Genomic DNA, 19,867 nt, shown 5'->3' on the forward strand with positions numbered 1-19,867 from the left:
TCTCATGTGTCTCCTCGACCTCTGGGGACTTCTGAGAGCTGGAAGGTTTAACTGCATAAAACAAAGTACGATGATATGGGAAACATTATTGAGGACCGACCAACGACATTAAAACTTAATGAAACACTAGAACTAGATTATATTTTACAGACCAGATCAATTCTTATTCCAATGTTGGGCTATAATGTTCCCATCCAGGTCCCTCTTCCTCCAGGAAACATTTGATCCTTGCGTTATTTTCTTTGGTATCTTCTGTATCTTCGGTTTCTTTGGTTTCTTTGGTATCTTAATATATAAATATATAAAAGAGATTATATATTTCCCTTAATTGTTGCACACACATCTTTGTGTGTGTCTGTTATCATTTGAGTAAATGTTATAATACATTTTTGGATAATGTTGTACTTGCCTTATTTGCCAACTCATCTGCGAGGGCATTCCCTATCTCTAGCCATTCATTCAGTTGCTTGGATGCCATTTTTAAGTGAGGATAAAAAGGGCAACAACAAACAAAGGATGAACTGACATACAGGGAGGGAGAAAAACAAAACAAAAGACAAGAAAACGAGAGGGGTGAAAGAGAGTAGGAAGAGGAATATGGCTCTGAAAAGAACCGTTGATTTTTTTATGATAATAGGCTACTTCATATAATTGAATTGATAGATGACCTGAAAAAAACCAAACAGATGAACTCAGATTAGCTGTGCTACCATGTAATTTAATTGTTGCTTCATAAATAAGCATTTGCCAAAATAAAACTACAGGCACCAAAATCAATCAAGTCCCAGGTAAATCAGTAATTACAGGGACATATATTTCTCTTTTTAACTAGATGTGATGCTTTCACAAAACTTAAGTTGAATTAGCGAATGTTTAAAGTAGTAAAACAACTATGACCTGATGATATTCAAGTGTTGAACTTACCCTAACTATCATTAATGCAACATGTTAGGTGACATTTCGAAGAAAGAAAAAGTGTGTGCATTATAAAAAGCGCCATGTAAATGTCAACTATTATTATTATTATTATTAAAGTGCCATTTCCTTTCGCATTGTTTACGTTCATATCATGTCCTGGTCTGGTTAGCTGAATATACATACTTTTGCCATTGTTATGTGTTATGTCACGTGCTACCAAGGGTTTTGTTTTTAGGCAAGATTTTAGCTCCTTTTGTGCGAAGGAGAAAACTCTCCCTCCAACTTGTTGTAGACGAACCTTCTTATATTGCAATACATATCCGTTAGCGCATATAAGCTAAGCGCTAAGCGCTAACCTTTACAGCCATGCTATTGCTAACAACATGCATTCGCCTATACTGCCTATGCCACGGGCCAGCCCTAAAACGTAAAACTGAAATATCGTGGTTAAACATGATTAGTAGAAAAACGACAGGATTAATTAAAAGCGTAAACAAATCAAATGAAATACAGAAATCAGATTTAACACTTGTAAAGCTCTGACGCTCTTTAACAATTCTTCTTCTTCTTCATCTTCTTCTTCATCTTCATCTTCTTGGCTCGTCCCACTTTTATTGATGCGCAAGGTTAAAGTTCACGGGATTACGATCGTGACAAAACGTGACAAAAGGTTGTAATAAACTGCTGCTAGAAATGAATAATGGGAAAGCTACGTGGCTATGGGTCGTAATATCGTGATCAACACTGCTTAAACAATCGACCTATTTGGTCGTTTTTTGTAGGAGGACAGGCTGGAACTGCAGCGGGCAAGCTAGTGTTCACCCTCTGCCGTACATGCGCTGAGCTTAACAATCAACAGGGGCCCTGCATGCACAGCAAAGAGGAAAGAGCATTAACAGGAGTTTGGGTGACCACAGAGTTCAACAAAGCCCTGGATATGGGGTACAAGCTGACTCAGATCACAGAGGTGTGGCATTTTGAGAACAAAAGCGACAGCATTTTTGTAGACTATATACACACATTTTTGAAGGGCAAACAAGAAGCATCAGGTTATCCTTCAGAGGCCACAGATGATGAGAGCAGAAAAGAGTATGTGACAGACTACCATGTTAATCAGGGGATCTTGCTGGATGCAGATAAAATCAAATCAAATCCAGCCAAAAGACAAGTGTCAAAACTATATCTCAACAGTTTCTGGGGGAAATTTGCCCAGAGAAGCAATCTGACTCAGACTAAGATTGTGACCAAAACAGAAGAATTTCTTAACCTCTTGTATTCAGCTAAACATAAGGTTAAGTATTTCTCATTCCTAAACGACAGGACGGCTCTTGTTCAGTGGTGTTACGGAGACAATTGCTTTTCTCCTCCCAACAAGGTAGATAACATATTCATTGCAGCATTCACCACAGCGTATGCCAGACTGAAACTGTACAGTGAGTTGGAGAAATTACAGCACAGAGTTTTCTACTACGACACAGATAGTATAATCTATGTGACAAGACAGGGGGAGACTCCACTGCCCATGGGGGTTTATCTGGGGGATCTGACAGATGAACTGGGGGGCGACACGATTGAAGAGTTTGTTTCAGCAGGCCCTAAAAGTTATGCTTACCAAACCAAAAATCAGAAAAAGGTTGTGATGAGAGTGAAAGGGATCACACAAACGCACGAATGTTGTGAACGAGTGAACTTTGACAGTCTAACAGATCTGGTGGAAGGCTACGTTCAAAACTCTGAGAGGGGGAGGGTAATTGAGGCTCCGCAACACAACATTGTACGGAATAAAGAGGGTTTCGTTTTGAGAAATGTGTCATTCACCAAAAAGTTCAGAGTTGTGTTTGATAAGAGACGTCTGCTAGACGGAGGAAATACTTTGCCTTTTGGGTATTGAGAAATAATAAGAAGAGACAAAAATGTTTTCACCCAGCCAAATTGATTTTGAGCCCAGACTACGTGTTCCTTTTTCTTGTTTAGTAGTTGGCCCCAGTGGGTGTGGAAAAACTTTTTTTGTCAAGAATGTATAGACAAGTTTACGCGCCAAAACACGGGTAGCGCCATGACACTACACAAATGCACTTCATTTCCGCCGGAAGTCTTTTGCACAGCGTCTGTCGGTGTAAACCGATGTAAACAGTCAGACGGGCACTGGTGTAAACACAGCGATTTCGATGCTAACAGTGATGCTAGCTTGGGAACACGATTCTACTTCTTTGACTGGAGATGGCGTTACTCTCCCCCACCCGAATTCAGTGCAAAACTGGGAGGATAACATGACGACGTGGCCCAGCATAAAACCAAAATAAACATCCTTATTTAGGTCATGCCCACAGGAGCCAACAGTTGTCTGTTGTTTACATAATGCACAATTTACATGATCTCTTTATGCTGTGCAATATATCATATGTGCCTGTACTGTTTGAGTGAAAATAAAGTTTGATGTAATTTAATTTCATTATTGCACTGTTATTGCATTATTGCATTTCATATGTTCCTTAGAGTGCTACAATTTCTTTTAACACAGTTCAACATTCATATTAAGCTCATACTGTACATAAATAACACTGAATGAATTAATTGTTGAGAGGAAACTAAAGAAATGGCTTCAACAAGAAAGATCACATGTTTAATCCTAACAGGTATTACAAATTAAAATATAAAAGCAGCCCACACAATTACATCACTATGAAAATATTCATATATAATATTAAAAAATACAATGCATGCAGTATTTGTTGTGTTTATCTGTATTTAATGAACAACATGGCTGGGTGCTGGGTGCTGGTTTGTGGTCGTAGCACTCTCTATCTAACCACTCGTTCAGGTGCTTTCTCGAGTGATTGCAACCAACTACCGCACACGTAGTTCCCGAACCACTTTTCTTCATGTTGTAATTGTTATATCCTCTTTGTCTCTGCGATATCAGTGCTTTGTCGGCACAACGGAGCTAGCTTGCAAAACAAACCCAGTCCGCCAAAACGGAAGTGCATTGCATCGAAGGGAGGAGTTCAGGATGTAGAGCGGAAACGGCTCAATAACTTGTGTATTGCAAAATTGTATTCATGTGATGGATGTACAGCCTCAAAATATTGTGTGGATTTATACTTCTTTCCAGCCCATGTATGCAGAACTGCAGGAAAAGAATAAAAATATGAAATTTATCAAAGGTCTGCCTGAATCATTTGAAGACGAATCTCTATTTCCTCCTAATCAGAGTCATTTGATTATATTGGACGATGTTATATTTCAGGCCTCCGAACATCCGGAAGTAGTCAGACTTTTCACCCAATACCGTCATCACAAGAATATGAGTGTTATGATGCTTACACAGAATGTTTTTCATCAGGGGAAAAATAGTCGTAGGCCTACCATTAGTTTGAATACTAATTACATGGTCTTGTTTAAAAACCCCCGAGACAGATTGCAGATGAACATACTTGCTCAGCAAATATACCCTGGCAATAAATCATTTTTCCTACAGAGTTTTGAAGACGCCACCAATGAACCTCACGGTTATTTAATCGTAGATATGACCCCCAGCTGTCCAGACATCTACAGACTTAGATCGGGAGCACTACCTAACCAGTGGCTAGTTGTTTATGTACCAAAACCAAAAACTTAAAACAGTATGTCAGCCCGTTTAAAACGAAACATGCCGATGCTGAAGGCCTTTTGTAACGCCAAGCCCTCGAAGCGCAAGGATATACTCAAGAACTGCTCCACGGATTTTCTTCAATCACTCTGTGAGCTGTCTTTAAATCTTCTAAAGGGTAACATTCCACTATCTGGCGCCCAGTATAACAAACTGAAAAAACAAAAGAAGATTATCAAACTTTTGGCCAATAAAAAGGCCAATTTTAAAACTAAATTTAAGGCCTTAAGAAATCAATCTGGAGGCTTTCTTCTGCCTCTGCTAGGTGCTGTGATTCCCGTTTTTGCGCAGCTTTTAGGAGGACTCATTCGATCATGAGTCAAAAGATGTTTTTGTTATCACCTCACCAGTTTAATCAACTCAATCAGGTGGGTGTAACTAACCCCCATAGTAAGGAAACAATGAGACACACTGCCGAAGATGCTCTGGATGAAAAAATGAGAGCGGTGTTAAACGAAACAGGACCCTCTTATGAAAAAATAAGAAAATACAACGGCTTGCTGCAGCGATATCTCACCTTACTCAAACAAGACGGGCAGGAGGAACGACATATTGCTTTAACTCTACCCGAAGACACGGGGTTGGTAAAAGGAGAAGAAAAGGATGACATGTCCAATGATAAAATAAAGAACGAGGTACTTCAACACCTCCCTAAGCGTTACCGTAAGAATGCAGAGTAGCCTACATTATGAGTAAATTAGTCACGAGTACAGATGGATGGACCCCCACGGGGGAATTTGTAGAAAAGGGTAGAGCTGTAAAAGGTTGACACATGTTAGATTTATTTAGACATCTGTCGTCCTCGTATAAAACAAATGTCCAGGAGCCTAAAGGCTGTTTTTTTTTTTAAATAGTATGAATGAGCTCAACATTCCTCTATCAGCTTTTCAAAACCTACAAGCTCGTGAACAATATCGTGTAGTCAAAGAGGGCGAACTATATGGAGAAAATATGTCCAAAAGAAGAAGAAGAAGAGGAAATAATAAGTCATCTCCAACGACCCTCAGCCGTGAGGTGTCAGGAACCCTAGACACCGCAGATGCGGAAGAACCTCAGAGTGCCCCTCTTAAGAAGAAAAGAATAAGGAAAGATAGAAAATTAAGCCCCAGCTGGTTACATTTTACCCCATAAAGTTGTATTCTATTTTTTTTCAATAAAAGACAGAGTCACCTGAATTAATTTTGTCTTCAGACCTTTTTATTTGTATTTTCTACATTTTGTAACAATCTTTAAACATTTGTAGAGAGCAAACACTGTGGTTAAAATGAGTGTCTTTATGACGTCTCTCACACCGTTGGTATTTTTTCACAAAATTAGTTACAGCAGCATCATTTTTTATCACATCATCTTGATACAGAGACAACACATTTTCGTAAGACAACCCAGACGCTCTTTTACACAGGTAGAAAACACAATGTTGACCACAGGCTGTAGACATGACATTCTGAAGCTGTTGATTGTGGTGTAAAATAGTTTTACATTGTTTTTCTAGAAATTGGAGGATGCTTTTGGGGTAATGACTAAAATCGGGAGGAAAGCCAAAAGAATCAAAAAAAGTCCCCACATCGTCCTCCTCTAAGCTCACTGCTAGCCAGTGTTCTCCCGGCATGTGGGAGGGGTGGGTATTTACAATCATGTATACAGGGTATCTAAATAATTGTTTTACTTGGGGTAGCTGATCTGACGCCCACACCCCACCAAAAGAGTCTCCCACCATATGACGCAGCAGACTATCCAATTGATGATTATTCATGGTGTAATATCTTCTTAGTAATAATCTACCAACACTTGACGTTTTGAATTAATTTCCAGAATCGAATCAAAACAAGAATATACGATTAAAGTGGTAGTCTGTGGTAGCGGTACTCGAAATCTCATTTCCAGTCTTAAACTACCGCTTGTAATCGGGGACAATGCGTCAGCATCTTCCCCTGCAGTGAGATTAAATACGAATAACGAGTATCCTTGTTCGAAATCCTCTCGGTCGATACACAGAGGTAAGTCTTTCATGTGTCTCCCTGTAGCCGTAAACATGTTGTAAAACTCTCTGACTGAAGACCCCTGGTTAAATTGAGGTTGGAATGCTTTGGCCGGTACTTGCCTACCGTCCTGACATAAAGCCAGATATTCCATATCATTATGAAGGAAATCAAAAGCGTTCTCCTTCCGGTGAAGGCTTCGTGATTTACCATACCCAATACTATGTATTTAGGCATATTACCCAGAAAGAGATTTTCTTGGGTGCATATTCTGGAATTCACCGGGATGCTGTATGTTTTGATATTCACGAGAGATAAAGGATAGAGGGCGTTCCCTCTCATCAGAGCCGCAGCATGACCTAAACGCACAGCAGGGGAGATGGTGGCTTTCTTGATAAAAAGTGAGGCCCCCAGTATTTTTAGACGGTATGTCGAATCATTTGCACACATGAGAGTAAACGCATCGTTAGATCTGGTGAGTTTGATTCTCAAATCTACAGAGTTCAGGAGAAGCCTCTCGCTGAAAAATATATCGGTGTGCAGGGCCCCCATTAGATGGAGTTCTCGAGATTCAGCTGTGAATACAGCTCTCTTTACTAGACCCTTGTTAGGGCCATTGGCGATCACTATGGAGTTCATAGCTCCCGCGGTGTCTTTATAAAATAAACCGGCAGTGAACTGAGTTTTTAAAGTAGAATCAGAGTAATTCAATAGCGTTTCAATCATTGCTCTGTACGGATGAGTCGAGCTGGACTGAGAAATCAGCCTGTCCCCTAGAATAACGTCGCATTGGTTAAAAATTGTATTCAGTGGATAATTAACGAGGGCCACGGGGGCATCAGCTGCCAGATTAGTCCCATCTGCGTTGGTTATTTTGATCCTGAGATGCATCAAGGTGTCATTCATATCGAGGTATTTATCCCCGTCCCCGGGAATGAAAAATTCAATGGGTCCGTCATCTGTAATGGCAGACAACGGAAGGACCTCTGTGTAGTGTTTTTCATCGATAGAAAGCTGCGTCATGGGAGCCGAAAATAAATCTAGCTCAGCCATACTGCATTCAGCAGATTTGTGATGTAAAAGAGCCATATTTAACACTCTAAAATATATCTCTCCCCAATACGTTCCTTCTTCGTGGGTGTTTTTTCCCTAATGATTTTCTCTTGACTGTGTGCTTCCCATTTTTAACGCCGGCCGGAACCCGTTTTCCTGGAGGTCTCTTCCTGGCCCTTCTTGCTAAAAACATCAGACCTCCTGCTCCTTCTTGAGACCCCTGATCTGATTGGCTGCTAAATTTATGGACCGCCTTATTGATAACATCTGATATAATATTTTTTGCCGCCGATTTCAGATGAGGTTTAGCTATGGCAAATCCCTTTCTCACCAGAGGGGCTAACGAAACGAAATAATCTGGAGAATATAGAACCAATACCTCGGCCGTACATAACTGGTGTTCCATAAAAACCAGGCAAGGACCCCCCAGCTTGATTTTCATAGTAACTCACAAAACGGTGTGGATCGTGATGAATCATCGTTTTGCAAAAGATTGCCCGGCTTTTGAAGGTCGGAAATGAAGTTTCACTACACTCTTGCCGTAGGTAAACTTTATCGGCTCGTTCTGATCGTTTTTTATCTCTATCTGTATATTCTCAATATGCGTTTTTGTTACCGGCAAGTAGTACGCAGGACTAAAATACTGGGTGATGGTGTCGCCGAATGTCCCTTTTATATCTACGGTTCTCAGGAGAGGAGCAAAAGCATCACCTACCCGCTGGTGACTGACCACGTTACTATAACAGTAGAGATGATCGCCTGCATTTATATCTGCGGGGTGGGCTGCTGATTTATCATCAACTTTGAGCCACTGGTCTGGTTTTATTCCAAGCATATAAGCCACGGTTTTTGGAAAGCGAAAACGATATTGTCCATCTCCTTGAAATTCAATTTTCCTGTGAATTGGACTATAATACAAACTAACACCAGAGTCAATTTTTCTGAAGCAGGACTCGAGTTCCACCATGAGCTGACTTATGCTACTATAGTAACCTCCTCGAAACATTTGAAGCTTTAACTTGCTCGCTATCGCGGGGGCTTTTGGTTTCTTTATCCATTCAAAATAGGCTACTTCTAAAGGCATGTTATACCAGGTGTGGGGGTATGACATTTCTGTCATGGCGACCTGCCACGAACCGTCCAAGTGTAAAGGTTGTGCTAGGTTTACCTGATAACTAGAGCTTGTATTGTTTTGAAATACATCAAGGCTGGCATTGGACGGCAGCGTAATGTAGAACCCTTCATTTATCTCCATGGCTGTAATGAAGGACTGAGCGTTGATTCTGTTTGTTTTTATACATCCTTGATGGCGCCAGTCTCAACCCAGCTGTTGAATTTCTCGGGCCAGTTCTTCCAGCATACAAACATTTGTTTTCTCCCCCTCAACACACGTCTTTTCAGAATTTTCTCCACTTGAAAAGCCTTGTCACTTGATACCTTCACTTTTTGTAACTCTTTCTCATAAAAAGTCCCCTTGATCTCTTCTCCATCATAATCTTTGAGTTTGTAAACAGGTGGTTGACGAGGTATGCCTTCAGACACCGTAAATAATTCGTCCGTATAACTCTGCTCATATTTTTTATCAAAGACCCCTCTCAATTTGGATATTCTTACAAGCTCACCCTCCTTAAAGTTCATTTTCGTAGCAGCTTTTTTACCATGGCTGGAGGGGGTGTACAGGTTGCGAAACACTTGAGCCGCATTTTCCTTGGTCACCTGCAGTGGTGTCATTTTAATACTGCGATGATAACTATTATTGTAACTTTCAATTAATTCAGGTAAGACGTCTATATATCTATGAGTGTTTTTAGCTGTAAAATACCTCCACATTTTAGTTTTCAGCGTACGGTTAAATCTCTCTACCACACACGCCTTCATATCACTGGCTGTTGCATAATGTACAATACCTCGTTTCTTCAATAAGGCTTGAAAAACTTTGTTAAAGAATTCTTTCCCGGCGTCTGTTTGTATCTTTTTAGGAATCTGACTGTGTGTTAAAATTGTATAAAAGGCTTGGGCAACCTCTATACCAGTCTTCTTCTTTATTGCCTGAGCATAGGCTTTTTTCGAAAATACATCTACGACTATTAACAAATAATTAAAACCATCATTATGTTTGGACAGCGACTGCATATCGCAGAGATCAGCTTGAAATTGTTGTAGCGGTCTGAGTACGAAAACTCTGTTTCTTACAAAATTCACCCTAGACGGCTTATGCAAAGTATATGCATCCTGTTCAGATAAAAATTCTCTGACTTTCTCTACATTTACTTGTTTACCCGTTTCAATCTGTACAGCTCTATGGAGTTTATCAACGACCCCTAAACTCCCTGGGTTAGAAGGAGTGTAATACACCCTTCGCATGACACGTTTCTCAGACATGTTCCCCATTACAGCACCAGTGAGGTAATGCGTACAACAGTTTTTCTTACAACGCATTTTATTGATTTGGCACATATATAAAAAAAAACATTTTCTCCAAACAGAGAATAAAAAAACATTTTAAAAGCACAAACGGGATTGTTAGGAAGGACACACTAGATCAAGTAAAATAAAAATAAAACAGAGAAAATAAAAAAACATACTTTTACGGAAAAAAAAACTATCAAACTCTTCCTATTGCTGCCAAGAGTCCCAGGCTGCTGTTATGTTCTTTGTCTGGGTCTCGTCGAGCCGTTTGTAAAACTTGTCGATTTTAGCTTCAAAGAGTCTTGTGTTTCTGAGATTGTGCAGAATCGCCTCAGCAGCTCCAAAGATCCTCTTCCCCGACACATGAAGGTGGCTCTGGTGTAGAGCGTCCCGAATGGCTGGAATGAAACGAACGGTCCACAGTCTCTTTACCACTTCATCATAGTGTCGATCCAGATAGTATTATTCGGTCGGAAACAAACACTCATGTTGAATTTGACTGGGATGGTCGACTTGACATCCGTAACATTTCTCCTTTCTGTACAGATGTAGGACCCTGTCCAGCAGATGAACCACTACAGCTTTTACCGTATTCAGGAACGAAGCCTTCCTAGTACCTTCTGCAGCATCACCCTCTGGAGCATAAGAAAAGCATGGCGATTCAATGTCTGCTACCGGGGAGTGTGAAGAAGCTGTTGATTTCCCTGGAGACACGGATGGAGTAGATGGAGGTTGATCCATATCCAGCCAACCAGTAACATCAATGGCAGCAACACCATAGTCGATATAGGGTTTCCAGCTTGTTGGAGATGATGGGGGTCCTCCAGGCGTTTGTTCCAGGCTGCAACTCGCGGGGAGAGACTTGTTTTTTCTCAGATCCATGGTTAGTGTTCAGTGAATGTCTTTGAGCGGTCCTTACTTTTAAATGATCTGGGGAGGGGGGTGGGACTTGTTATGCTGAGTGGGAGGAGGAGTCATCTGCATAGGTGAGAGTCTTTTTCACCAGTATAATGTCCATCGATGTCTGACTCTGTTTAAAAAGTTCTTTAAGCTTTGTAGATTTCTCATCAATCATTTTCAGCCAAGCAGTCAGAGGCACCCGCAAGGATGTTTGAAAAACCCTGCATGTAGAGTTGAAATACTCCAAAACAAAATCATCAGAGGGGTCCTTCCCCTGCGTCAGCAAACGGCTTGCTCGGTAATACCATCGTCCAGATGGTCCGCTTTTAGTTTCCCAGACGGTGCTTGTCAGGACTCTTTTCACTTCTGGCAGCGGGGGGATATTTCCTTCTTCTTCCTCCACATTGAGGGGTAACGGTGAGAATGCTTCTCTGATCTCGCCTTGTTTGCGTTTCTTTGCTTTTTGTTGCAAATATCTTGTACACCGCTGGTTTCACAGTATTTTCTTGATGCACTACTTCTTCCGATACAATGGTTGCGTGGAGATCTCTGGAAGACACCAGAGTTAACACAGCCCAATCTGTTGAGGTCAACGTCGCTTTAACACTGTGGGGTCCATACGTTTCTCCATTCTTCAGATTGTAGAAATGCAGTTCATTCACCATATAGTTGAATACGTATCCCCAAACATGTTCATTTTCCAGAAGCCATTTCTCTTCAAGATCTTCGACCGGAGGTGTTTGAACCCGGCACAGATACTGCATCCGTTTTTTGATTGGCGCTCCGGACGGATGGCGGTAAGTTGTCACAGGCGTCTCGCTGATTAAACCCATATCGAGGCGTCTCTTGGCCATTTTTTCTTTTTGGAAAGATGACTTGATGATTGAAAATGACTGGCTTTTTATCTGCACGGGGTTCTTTTTTTTTTATCTCACTCCACCCCCTCGGTCTTCTGACATCACATAATTGGGGCGGGCCCTTCTGTCACTTTTATGCATACTAATGTGATGGAAGCGGCATTTTGTTTTAATAGACTTGGGGGCGGGCCCACCTGTCACTTTTTATGCATACTAATGTGATTGAAACATTTTTTATGATACACCATAAGGCGCAACAGTGGGGGCTTTTCACACCTGTGAATACACATCAACCCCCTCCTATCGACGGATCTCACACCTACTTAGGATATCACACCTACTTGAGATCTCACACCTCGAACAAAGGGGAGGCGGGACTTAGCTCATTAGCATAAGTAGGTAGAGGTGTGACCTGTCACAGCACCTGTCACCCTCTATGCATACTAATGAGACGAAAGCGGGATGAATCTTACTACTGCCCTGAGCCCAATAAAGATTGCCCTGAAAAATGTGCACGGACGAAATGACGCACGAAGGGTTTGGGGGGCCTCCCCCTAGAACATTTAGATTTTTGCAGGTCTTAGATGCTGTGTGGTGCATTCTCTAGACTGAATTATAAGGTGAACCACCACAATATTATATTGTAAAATTTCAATTGTTATTCTTCATTTCACTTGTTTGTTTGCATGAGTTCTTGTTTGTGTTTGCTCGCTTGCATGCCCTCCATAGCTATAAGAAATACTTAAGTTGTTGGTCAAGACACTTTCCATCTGACGAAGGCAAATGCCTTCCCAGATGTAAAAAAGTAGAAAACATTACATTCAGGTATAACTGCCAAAACAAACATTATTTACACTATTATGGCCCCTGTTAAAAATGTTTGTAATTTTATCTACTGTTAGTCTGGGAGACCTCAAATTGAAACTCCCGCGAAAATGTGGTTTCATTCGATTCATTGTCCGGGTAGTATTCATTGTATAGAAATCGTATTGACCGGGCCAGCCCGAACATCGCGAAGTTGGTCGAACGAATGCCTCCTCATCCGGAAGCTGACCGAGCAGACCCGAGTAGCAGTCGAGAGGAGTCGAGCGCATCCGCGAAGCACACAAAATGGCGATGTCCATGAAGAAAGACGGGTTTACCGACTTTTGGCAACTTTTTCATCGTTTTCCAACAGATTTGACCGCTGTCAGGCACTGACACGTCTCCACAATTGCCATATTAGATTGCCCGATCGGGCAACCAGCAGGTGAGGCTTCATTGCCCGAGCTAAATACTAGATTGCCTCGGGCCATCGGTCAGTCGTTAATGTTGAGCCCTGCGGTATATGTAGATTAAATACACATAGCCAATGCGTTTTTAGGATGTACACACGGTCCTGGTTATAATTATAGTAGGGATCAAATATAAATATAAAACAAGAAAACTTAAAAAACGTAAGATGAAGGAAGATAGGTGAGATAGTGTTGCAATTAAAGATATTCTGTCATATTTGTAGTCTTCATTGGTGGAAATGGGTGCCCATATATATATAGAAGTATATATTCAGCAGTAACAAAAAGATCTTGTATGAATCGTGTATGATGTGAACGCATGCTTGGTCTACACCTTTAATTTTTTCCCTTTTGTTTCAGTTAACATTTTGTTAATATGACAATTTCATAGGCTCTTGGTTATGTATTTGGTACTATAACCGTTCAACCCCATGCTGAGTTCTCTGATCCCAAAGCTTTTTGAGGCAATACCACAAAGCAATTTATTTTTCAGTTAACTGAAACTCAGTTGAGGGGACACTTTCACATAGCATTATCCAGGTTATCAGTCTGATCTCAGTTTTAAACAAAGTGAGGATATGCTGTGTGCATGAAGCATAAATTAGTGGCTGGTTATTTTTCCCTTAACTCATGATTGATAGGCAGCAGCAGTGAGCTGTTAGCAAATGAACCCTGGGTCCCAATGGGCTTTCAGTTAATGGTGCTGTATGAGTGTATGACCTGTATTTTACAATATGTCTTTACAACTATACATATGTTATATAGTGTTTGAGTTTTGAGCTAGCATTATTGCAACAATTTTCATGACCACTGAAGAAGCTGACTGCAATGCTGCTTCAGGATGCCATTACAATGAGTCTTTAGTTTTTGTTTAACTGAGTGTCCCCAAGAGGCAGATTATAACACATTGTGCATTTTTAAGAATAATCTGAGGAGATGTTGGAAACATTGCTATCTGTGCACATTAATTCAAAAAAAAAAAGTAAAGAAGTGTTTCTTACAACATATGGACTTTGGATCTATGAGAAAATAAGAATAAAATTGAGCTGATACTCTCATTTTATTGATGAGTGACCATGACTGCTTCAGTATGTGTATATGCAAATATGTGTATTGTACACATAGATACACAAGTTTTGTTAAAGAATATTTCTTTCTTTCAAGAGAGCAGCATGTTAGAACTAATTATGTTGATGATCGTTTTATCATTTCTTTGGCCACTACATGCAGCCCTGCACATGCAAAACTGACGCTAGAGGAGTAAGAGATGCCTCAGTTTTATTCCTTAGGCCGTTTACCAAGCTGTCGTATTTGACAAAGTAGGAGTGAGAGCGCTCTGTGCACGCCCCAATTGTACACTTAGATACACAAGTGTTGTCAAAGAAAAACATTTTCTTTCAAGAGAGCAGCATGTTAGAACTAACTATGTTCTGTGTGTGTGTGTGTGTGTGTGTGTGTGTGTGTGTGTGTGTGTGTGTGTGTGTGTGTGTGTGTGTGTGTGTGTGTGTGTGTGTGTGTGTGTGTGTGTGTGTGATTCAGGTGTACTCAGGATGCAGCTGTGTGGTGGGAAATGTGTCCAGGGCCGAGGAGGGCTTGGCTCTGAGAGGGAAGTGTGTAAGCTCCTGCCACCACATGCCAGCCTTCCTCTCCTTCCTCTTCATCATAATCTCCTTCACCTTCCTCTGTAGCATCCCAGCACTCACCGCCACGCTCAGGTGGGCGCCACAGTGAAGCCATAGAGGAAGAAGATTGCTTGTACTGTAGATTCTGAAACTGTTCAGTTTGCTTTTGTAAACTAACAGAAAACAACGTACTGACACTTAATGCACTTTCAGAACACTCAGAGGGACCACAGTTTTATTTGATTACATATATATATGGTACCAGTCAAAAGTTTGGACACACTTTCTCATTCGAAGGTTTTTATTTATTTAATTTTTTGTACATTGTAGATTAATACTGAATAGATAAAAACTGTGAAAGAACACATATGGAACTACGTAGTGAACTAAAAAGTGTAAAACAAACCAGAATATGATTTATATTTTAGATTCTTCAAAGTAGCCCCCTTTTGCCTTGATGACAGCTTTGCACACTCTTGGCTTCTCTCAGTCAGCTTCATCAGGTCGTCATACTACATAATTCCATAATTCCATAATGTGTTCATTTATAGTTTTGATGTCTTCAGTATTAATCTACAATGTAAAATATTTTATTTAAAAAATAAATAAAAAAACCTCAGAATGAGAAGGTGTGTCCAAACTTTTGACCGATACTGTATATATTTAGTTTCTTTGAAGAAGGACATTGGGAAAATGGAGCCTGAATCTTAGATTCAATCACTGTCATTGCATGCTCTAAAGGAGCCTCAGAGCCCTTCTATTTTTTGGGGGAAACGCTGCTGTTTCAAACTGTTAATCAACTTTATTGGAATGAAGTTTTAGATCCATGATACAAGTGTGTCTGACTAAATGTTTTGTGTAGGTGTGTGCCGGACAGCCAGAGATCCTTTGGACTGGGAATCCAGTGGATCGTAGTGCGCACATTAGGTAGGTCCTCTTTTTCCTTAAGTTCCTTTACTGTAAAAGAATCCCATCGAAATGTTAGAATTCTCTCTACTTTCTTTCTACCCAGAAGCCATGAGATTGAGGCCCCGGCCACACGAGGACGAAAACGGTCGTTTGCGTTACTGTTTAGTGTCATATAGACCGTTCGGCCACACGAGGACGACCAAATATGACAGTAAACAACTGCGGAAACGATAACGGGTCCCAAGGTGGATAGAACGGCATACGCAACGCTCTGGGGGGTCCAACGGCTCCGTGTGTACGCCCTATACGATCATTTTCTGATAATAGCCCCGCCTCTCCCCACCTCTGCTGCTCACCCCCGCGTTAAAGTAAACTGCACACTGAATTCAGATTATTTATCTTTCTCTCGATAGTGAAGTTATTTATCTTTTTTTATCTTTATCACGTTGAATGGCAAAAAAGTCTGCCCGGTTCCCTCGGCCCCCATCGCGGAGAATAAACAGAAGGGCAACCATGACAACCATGCTTCTTCGCTGCTTTTGTGGAGGAAGTTACAGCGCCACGTACAGGCTCCTGCATATGTACTGCAGCTTCTCAAGCGGTTGGAGCTAAACGGAGCTGTCTCGTGTGGACAGACACTATCCGGTGAACATTGCGTGTGGACAGAAGCTTTTTTTTGCGATTGCGTTTGCGTTAATCCTATGCGTTTAGCCGTATGCGTCCTCGTGTGGCCGGGGCCTGAATCTGTGCTGTTGTCTCCCCACAGGCGGTATCCCAGGACCCATAGCCTTTGGCACTGTGATCGACATCTCCTGCTTGCTGTGGCAGGACAGGTGTGGCGAGCAGGGCTCCTGCTACCTATATCACAACTCAGCCATGAGCCAGTACACACTGATAGCTGGAATTATCTATAAGGTAATTTACATAGCTACATGCCATTTTACACTCAACCAACTTTTTTGTATTTGTACAAGTTGCATGTGAGGTAAAATACAGTATATCTGTTCACCTCCAAGTCAATAACAATGCATTGTGCTTTGGGGACTGCTAAGCTAATCACCTGTGGGCTCTAGATTCACACATAAGTTAGAAACATGAGGGTGATATTGATATTCTAATATAATTTTGGGTAAAAAAGCAAATAATGTGCTTCCTAAAATATAAGTGAATCAGTTTCTGTGTACCATTCATCTGGCTTCCCCTCATCACTTCTATCATCTGCTGTCTGTCTTTAGGTTTTAGGGATAATCTTCTTCTTGTTAGCCAGCATCCTGTACCAGCCCCCCCCTGAGTCGCCTCAGAGTAGCTGTGAGAGCACGGACCACGGGGGGGGGGAGCTGAGCGACCTGCCTGTCAAAGACCTGCCTGAAGACGCCGTCATTGTCAACCTGCACGCCAGGTTATGACCTCAGAGCCCCCCCCCACCCCTGCGTGTCTGCCTGACCATGTGTATGCTTGTGTGTTTCTAGGTTCTGCAGTTTGTGAACGTGTGTTTGGGTGGTGATGGGGGGTGCTTCCTTTGTACCAACAGCCTTCTCTCAGCCATAATGTCACCCCCCCAACATACACATGTGCATGCAAACACATGGAATCACACAAATGTACAAGATAATTGAAATACAGACACACAAACCACAAACAGCCCCAGGATGCCTTCATGCACATCTCTCTTTCTCTCTCTCTCTCTCTCTCTCTCTCTCTCTCAAACACACACACACACACACACACACACACACACACACACACACACACACACACACACACACACACACACACACACACACACACACACACACACAGAACATAGTTAGTTCTAACATGCTGCTCTCTTGAAAGAAAATGTTTTTCTTTGACAACACTTGTGTATCTAAGTGTACAATTGGTGCGTGCACAGAGCGTTCTCACTCCTACTTTGTCAAATACGACAGCTTGGTAAACGGCCTAAGGAATAAAACTGAGGCATCTCTTACTCCTCTAGCGTCAGTTTTGCATGTAGTGGCCAAAGAAATGATAAAACGATCGAAGGAGGTATTATAATAATAATCATTACAAAATGTTATTAATGTACTTTCACATTAAAACCGAACAATGTTTGGACCTGGATTGACCCGGAGCGGCGCTTCAGAGGATCTCAGGCTGCGGGAAGGGATGTAAAGCAACAGGAGGTCAGATGAATGACTGGGGCGAGGTCTCTCTTGGGTTGTGAGTAATTAATAGAAACTTCAAATAGATTCTTAAAGCAACAGGTAGTCAGTGTGAGGAAGCAAGGCTCCGTGCGAGGAAGTCAGTAGGCTCCGTGTGAAAATTTAAATGTCCTTGTTTAGAAGGGGTGGATGGGTCAAACAAACACAAAACTGTCACCCAAAACACTGCTGTTCATTTCCAAGGCTTAACAGAAATGTTGTCAAAATTCACTTGTTTTATACTTATGTATCCCACATTACTTACTTAAGTTAAGTACATTACTTACATGATATATGACCCAAGCCATTATAACAAAGTGGTAACATCGTGTACTTATGTAACAAAAATACTTTATTTTAAGTCGAACAATGATCTTTTGCTAAACCTAGCCAAGAAGTTGTGTGGCCTAGTAATAACGTAATGTATTTAACTTAGATCGCATACGTGACGTCAAGTTTACGACCTGTTTAAAGGTGACCTATCATGCAAAATGCACTTTTGCACGTCTTTTATACATGAATATGTGTCCCCGGTGTTCCATGGAACTCACCAAGTGTCAGAAAACACAACCCTCTCTATTTTCCTCCATCCAGGCCAGTCATAGTGAAAGCCAAATCATGTCATATCATATGATATATTTTAAGCCAAGAGTATCTAAAATTACTAATATTAGTATAATGTGAATACCAGTTCACAGTACAGCAGCACACATATATTTTCAATTAGATACAGTAAGCACATGTGTATTTTTGATTATCTCTTGGACACATGTAAAAGAGATGTATGACCACTAATTGGCTTGCTTGTATTAGTAGTAATACAGAGAAGAAGAAAACTACAATGCGTTGAAAAATATCTATATACTGATATACTGCACTGCTCGCTAGAGTTTAACAGAAAGAGCTTTGACGCTTCTCTTTCATAGAAATTGCACAGCTGCACTTTAAAACAACAACACAAAAACACTGAGAAGCTTGGAAAGTACGCTTGTTCACACCAGCGTTTAAAATGGCAATTGTTCACCAAAATAAAATAAAACCTATGGAATATCAGCGACTGGTTTGCTGGGCTGAGTTAAAGTGTTGAGGAAACAGGAGGCTGAAGGATCATGACAGGAAAATATTTTGTCATTTTTCATACCTGCAGTTCCAAAAGTTGGAAAGTTAGTTGTTCCAAAAAAAAAGTAATTTGGTAAGGATGGCCTTGAGTGAGGTGAGGGTCCGAAGCAATACCATGTAGTTCTTTAAACTGCGGAGGGTCCAACGTGTAGGGAGCTATCGTAGTGTTGGCTTTCACACAGAGATGAAGCAAAAAAAGGACTGTTCCAGAAGTAAGAAAGCCTTATTCAAAATGCCGTTGACATTTTTAATAAAATAAATAAAATGGGGACCTCTATCCACTGCGGAAAAACCTAACCCTGATCATAGCAATTCCATAAGTGACACAATTTGAAGATTTTAAATGCTGTGAACGAGCCTCTGAGAGTGATATTCTGGGATTTAGGTTGAAGTTTGAGCTGCCAAATGTAATGCACAACTGGCATGAGATGCAGTTTAACAGGTGAGCAGTTATTTGGACCTAATTATCACTGTACTGTACTGAAAGTACACAAATGTGCCAAAGCAGCCTTGCCTAACAACTCTTGTGTTTTATCTTTTTAACCATTAGCCTAACCTTATTTATGCAAATTATGTATTTATAATGTTTCAGCACATATTTGTTTTGTTTTTGCATTCACTGTGCAATGATAAAAGTAATGCTGCTGTCGCTCTCCTCCTTCCGTCCTTTGCCCACTAAAGTCTTTATTGTTTCTGTGATAGTGACAGCCTATGTTCCCTGTGTTGTTGTCATGTACTCTGCTCATGTAACGGTTGACACCCTCCAGCTGATGGGGACAAGTTCCTCCATTTTGTTTTTGGTACTGTATGTTTTTTTTTAAAGCAGTGGACTTGAAATCTATGACCTTTTTATGGAATGATTCAAAGATGTCAAGTGTTTTTTTTTAAATACAATACCTGAACAGTGGATTACACAGTGTGGATCATTTTTTATTGTGTGTGTGTGTGTGTGTGTGTGTGTGTGTGTGTGTGTGTGTGTGTGTGTGTGTGTGTGT

The 19,867-nt window shown here is 41.0% G+C and overlaps 1 protein-coding gene across 5 annotated transcripts in view; it reads left to right on the forward strand.

The window, feature by feature from the left end:
- Positions 1-19,867, forward strand: part of slco4a1 (solute carrier organic anion transporter family, member 4A1) — a 221,014-nt gene that overhangs the window by 164,513 nt on the left and 36,634 nt on the right. For 4 of the 5 annotated variants that reach the window (XM_079677700.1, XM_079677698.1, XM_079677697.1 and 1 more), the window contains 4 exons: positions 14,579-14,754; positions 15,524-15,588; positions 16,337-16,485; positions 16,806-16,969. In XM_079677700.1, the coding sequence (XP_079533826.1) occupies positions 14,579-14,754; positions 15,524-15,588; positions 16,337-16,485; positions 16,806-16,969 (554 nt within the window). Of the gene's footprint in view, positions 1-14,578; positions 14,755-15,523; positions 15,589-16,336; positions 16,486-16,805; positions 19,780-19,867 lie in introns of those variants that run through there. The other variant, XM_079677701.1, reaches the window with a different exon arrangement.

Source organism: Notothenia rossii (genome assembly GCF_949606895.1).
Source record: "Notothenia rossii genome assembly, chromosome: 4".
In the NCBI taxonomy this organism is placed as follows: domain Eukaryota; kingdom Metazoa; phylum Chordata; class Actinopteri; order Perciformes; family Nototheniidae; genus Notothenia; species Notothenia rossii.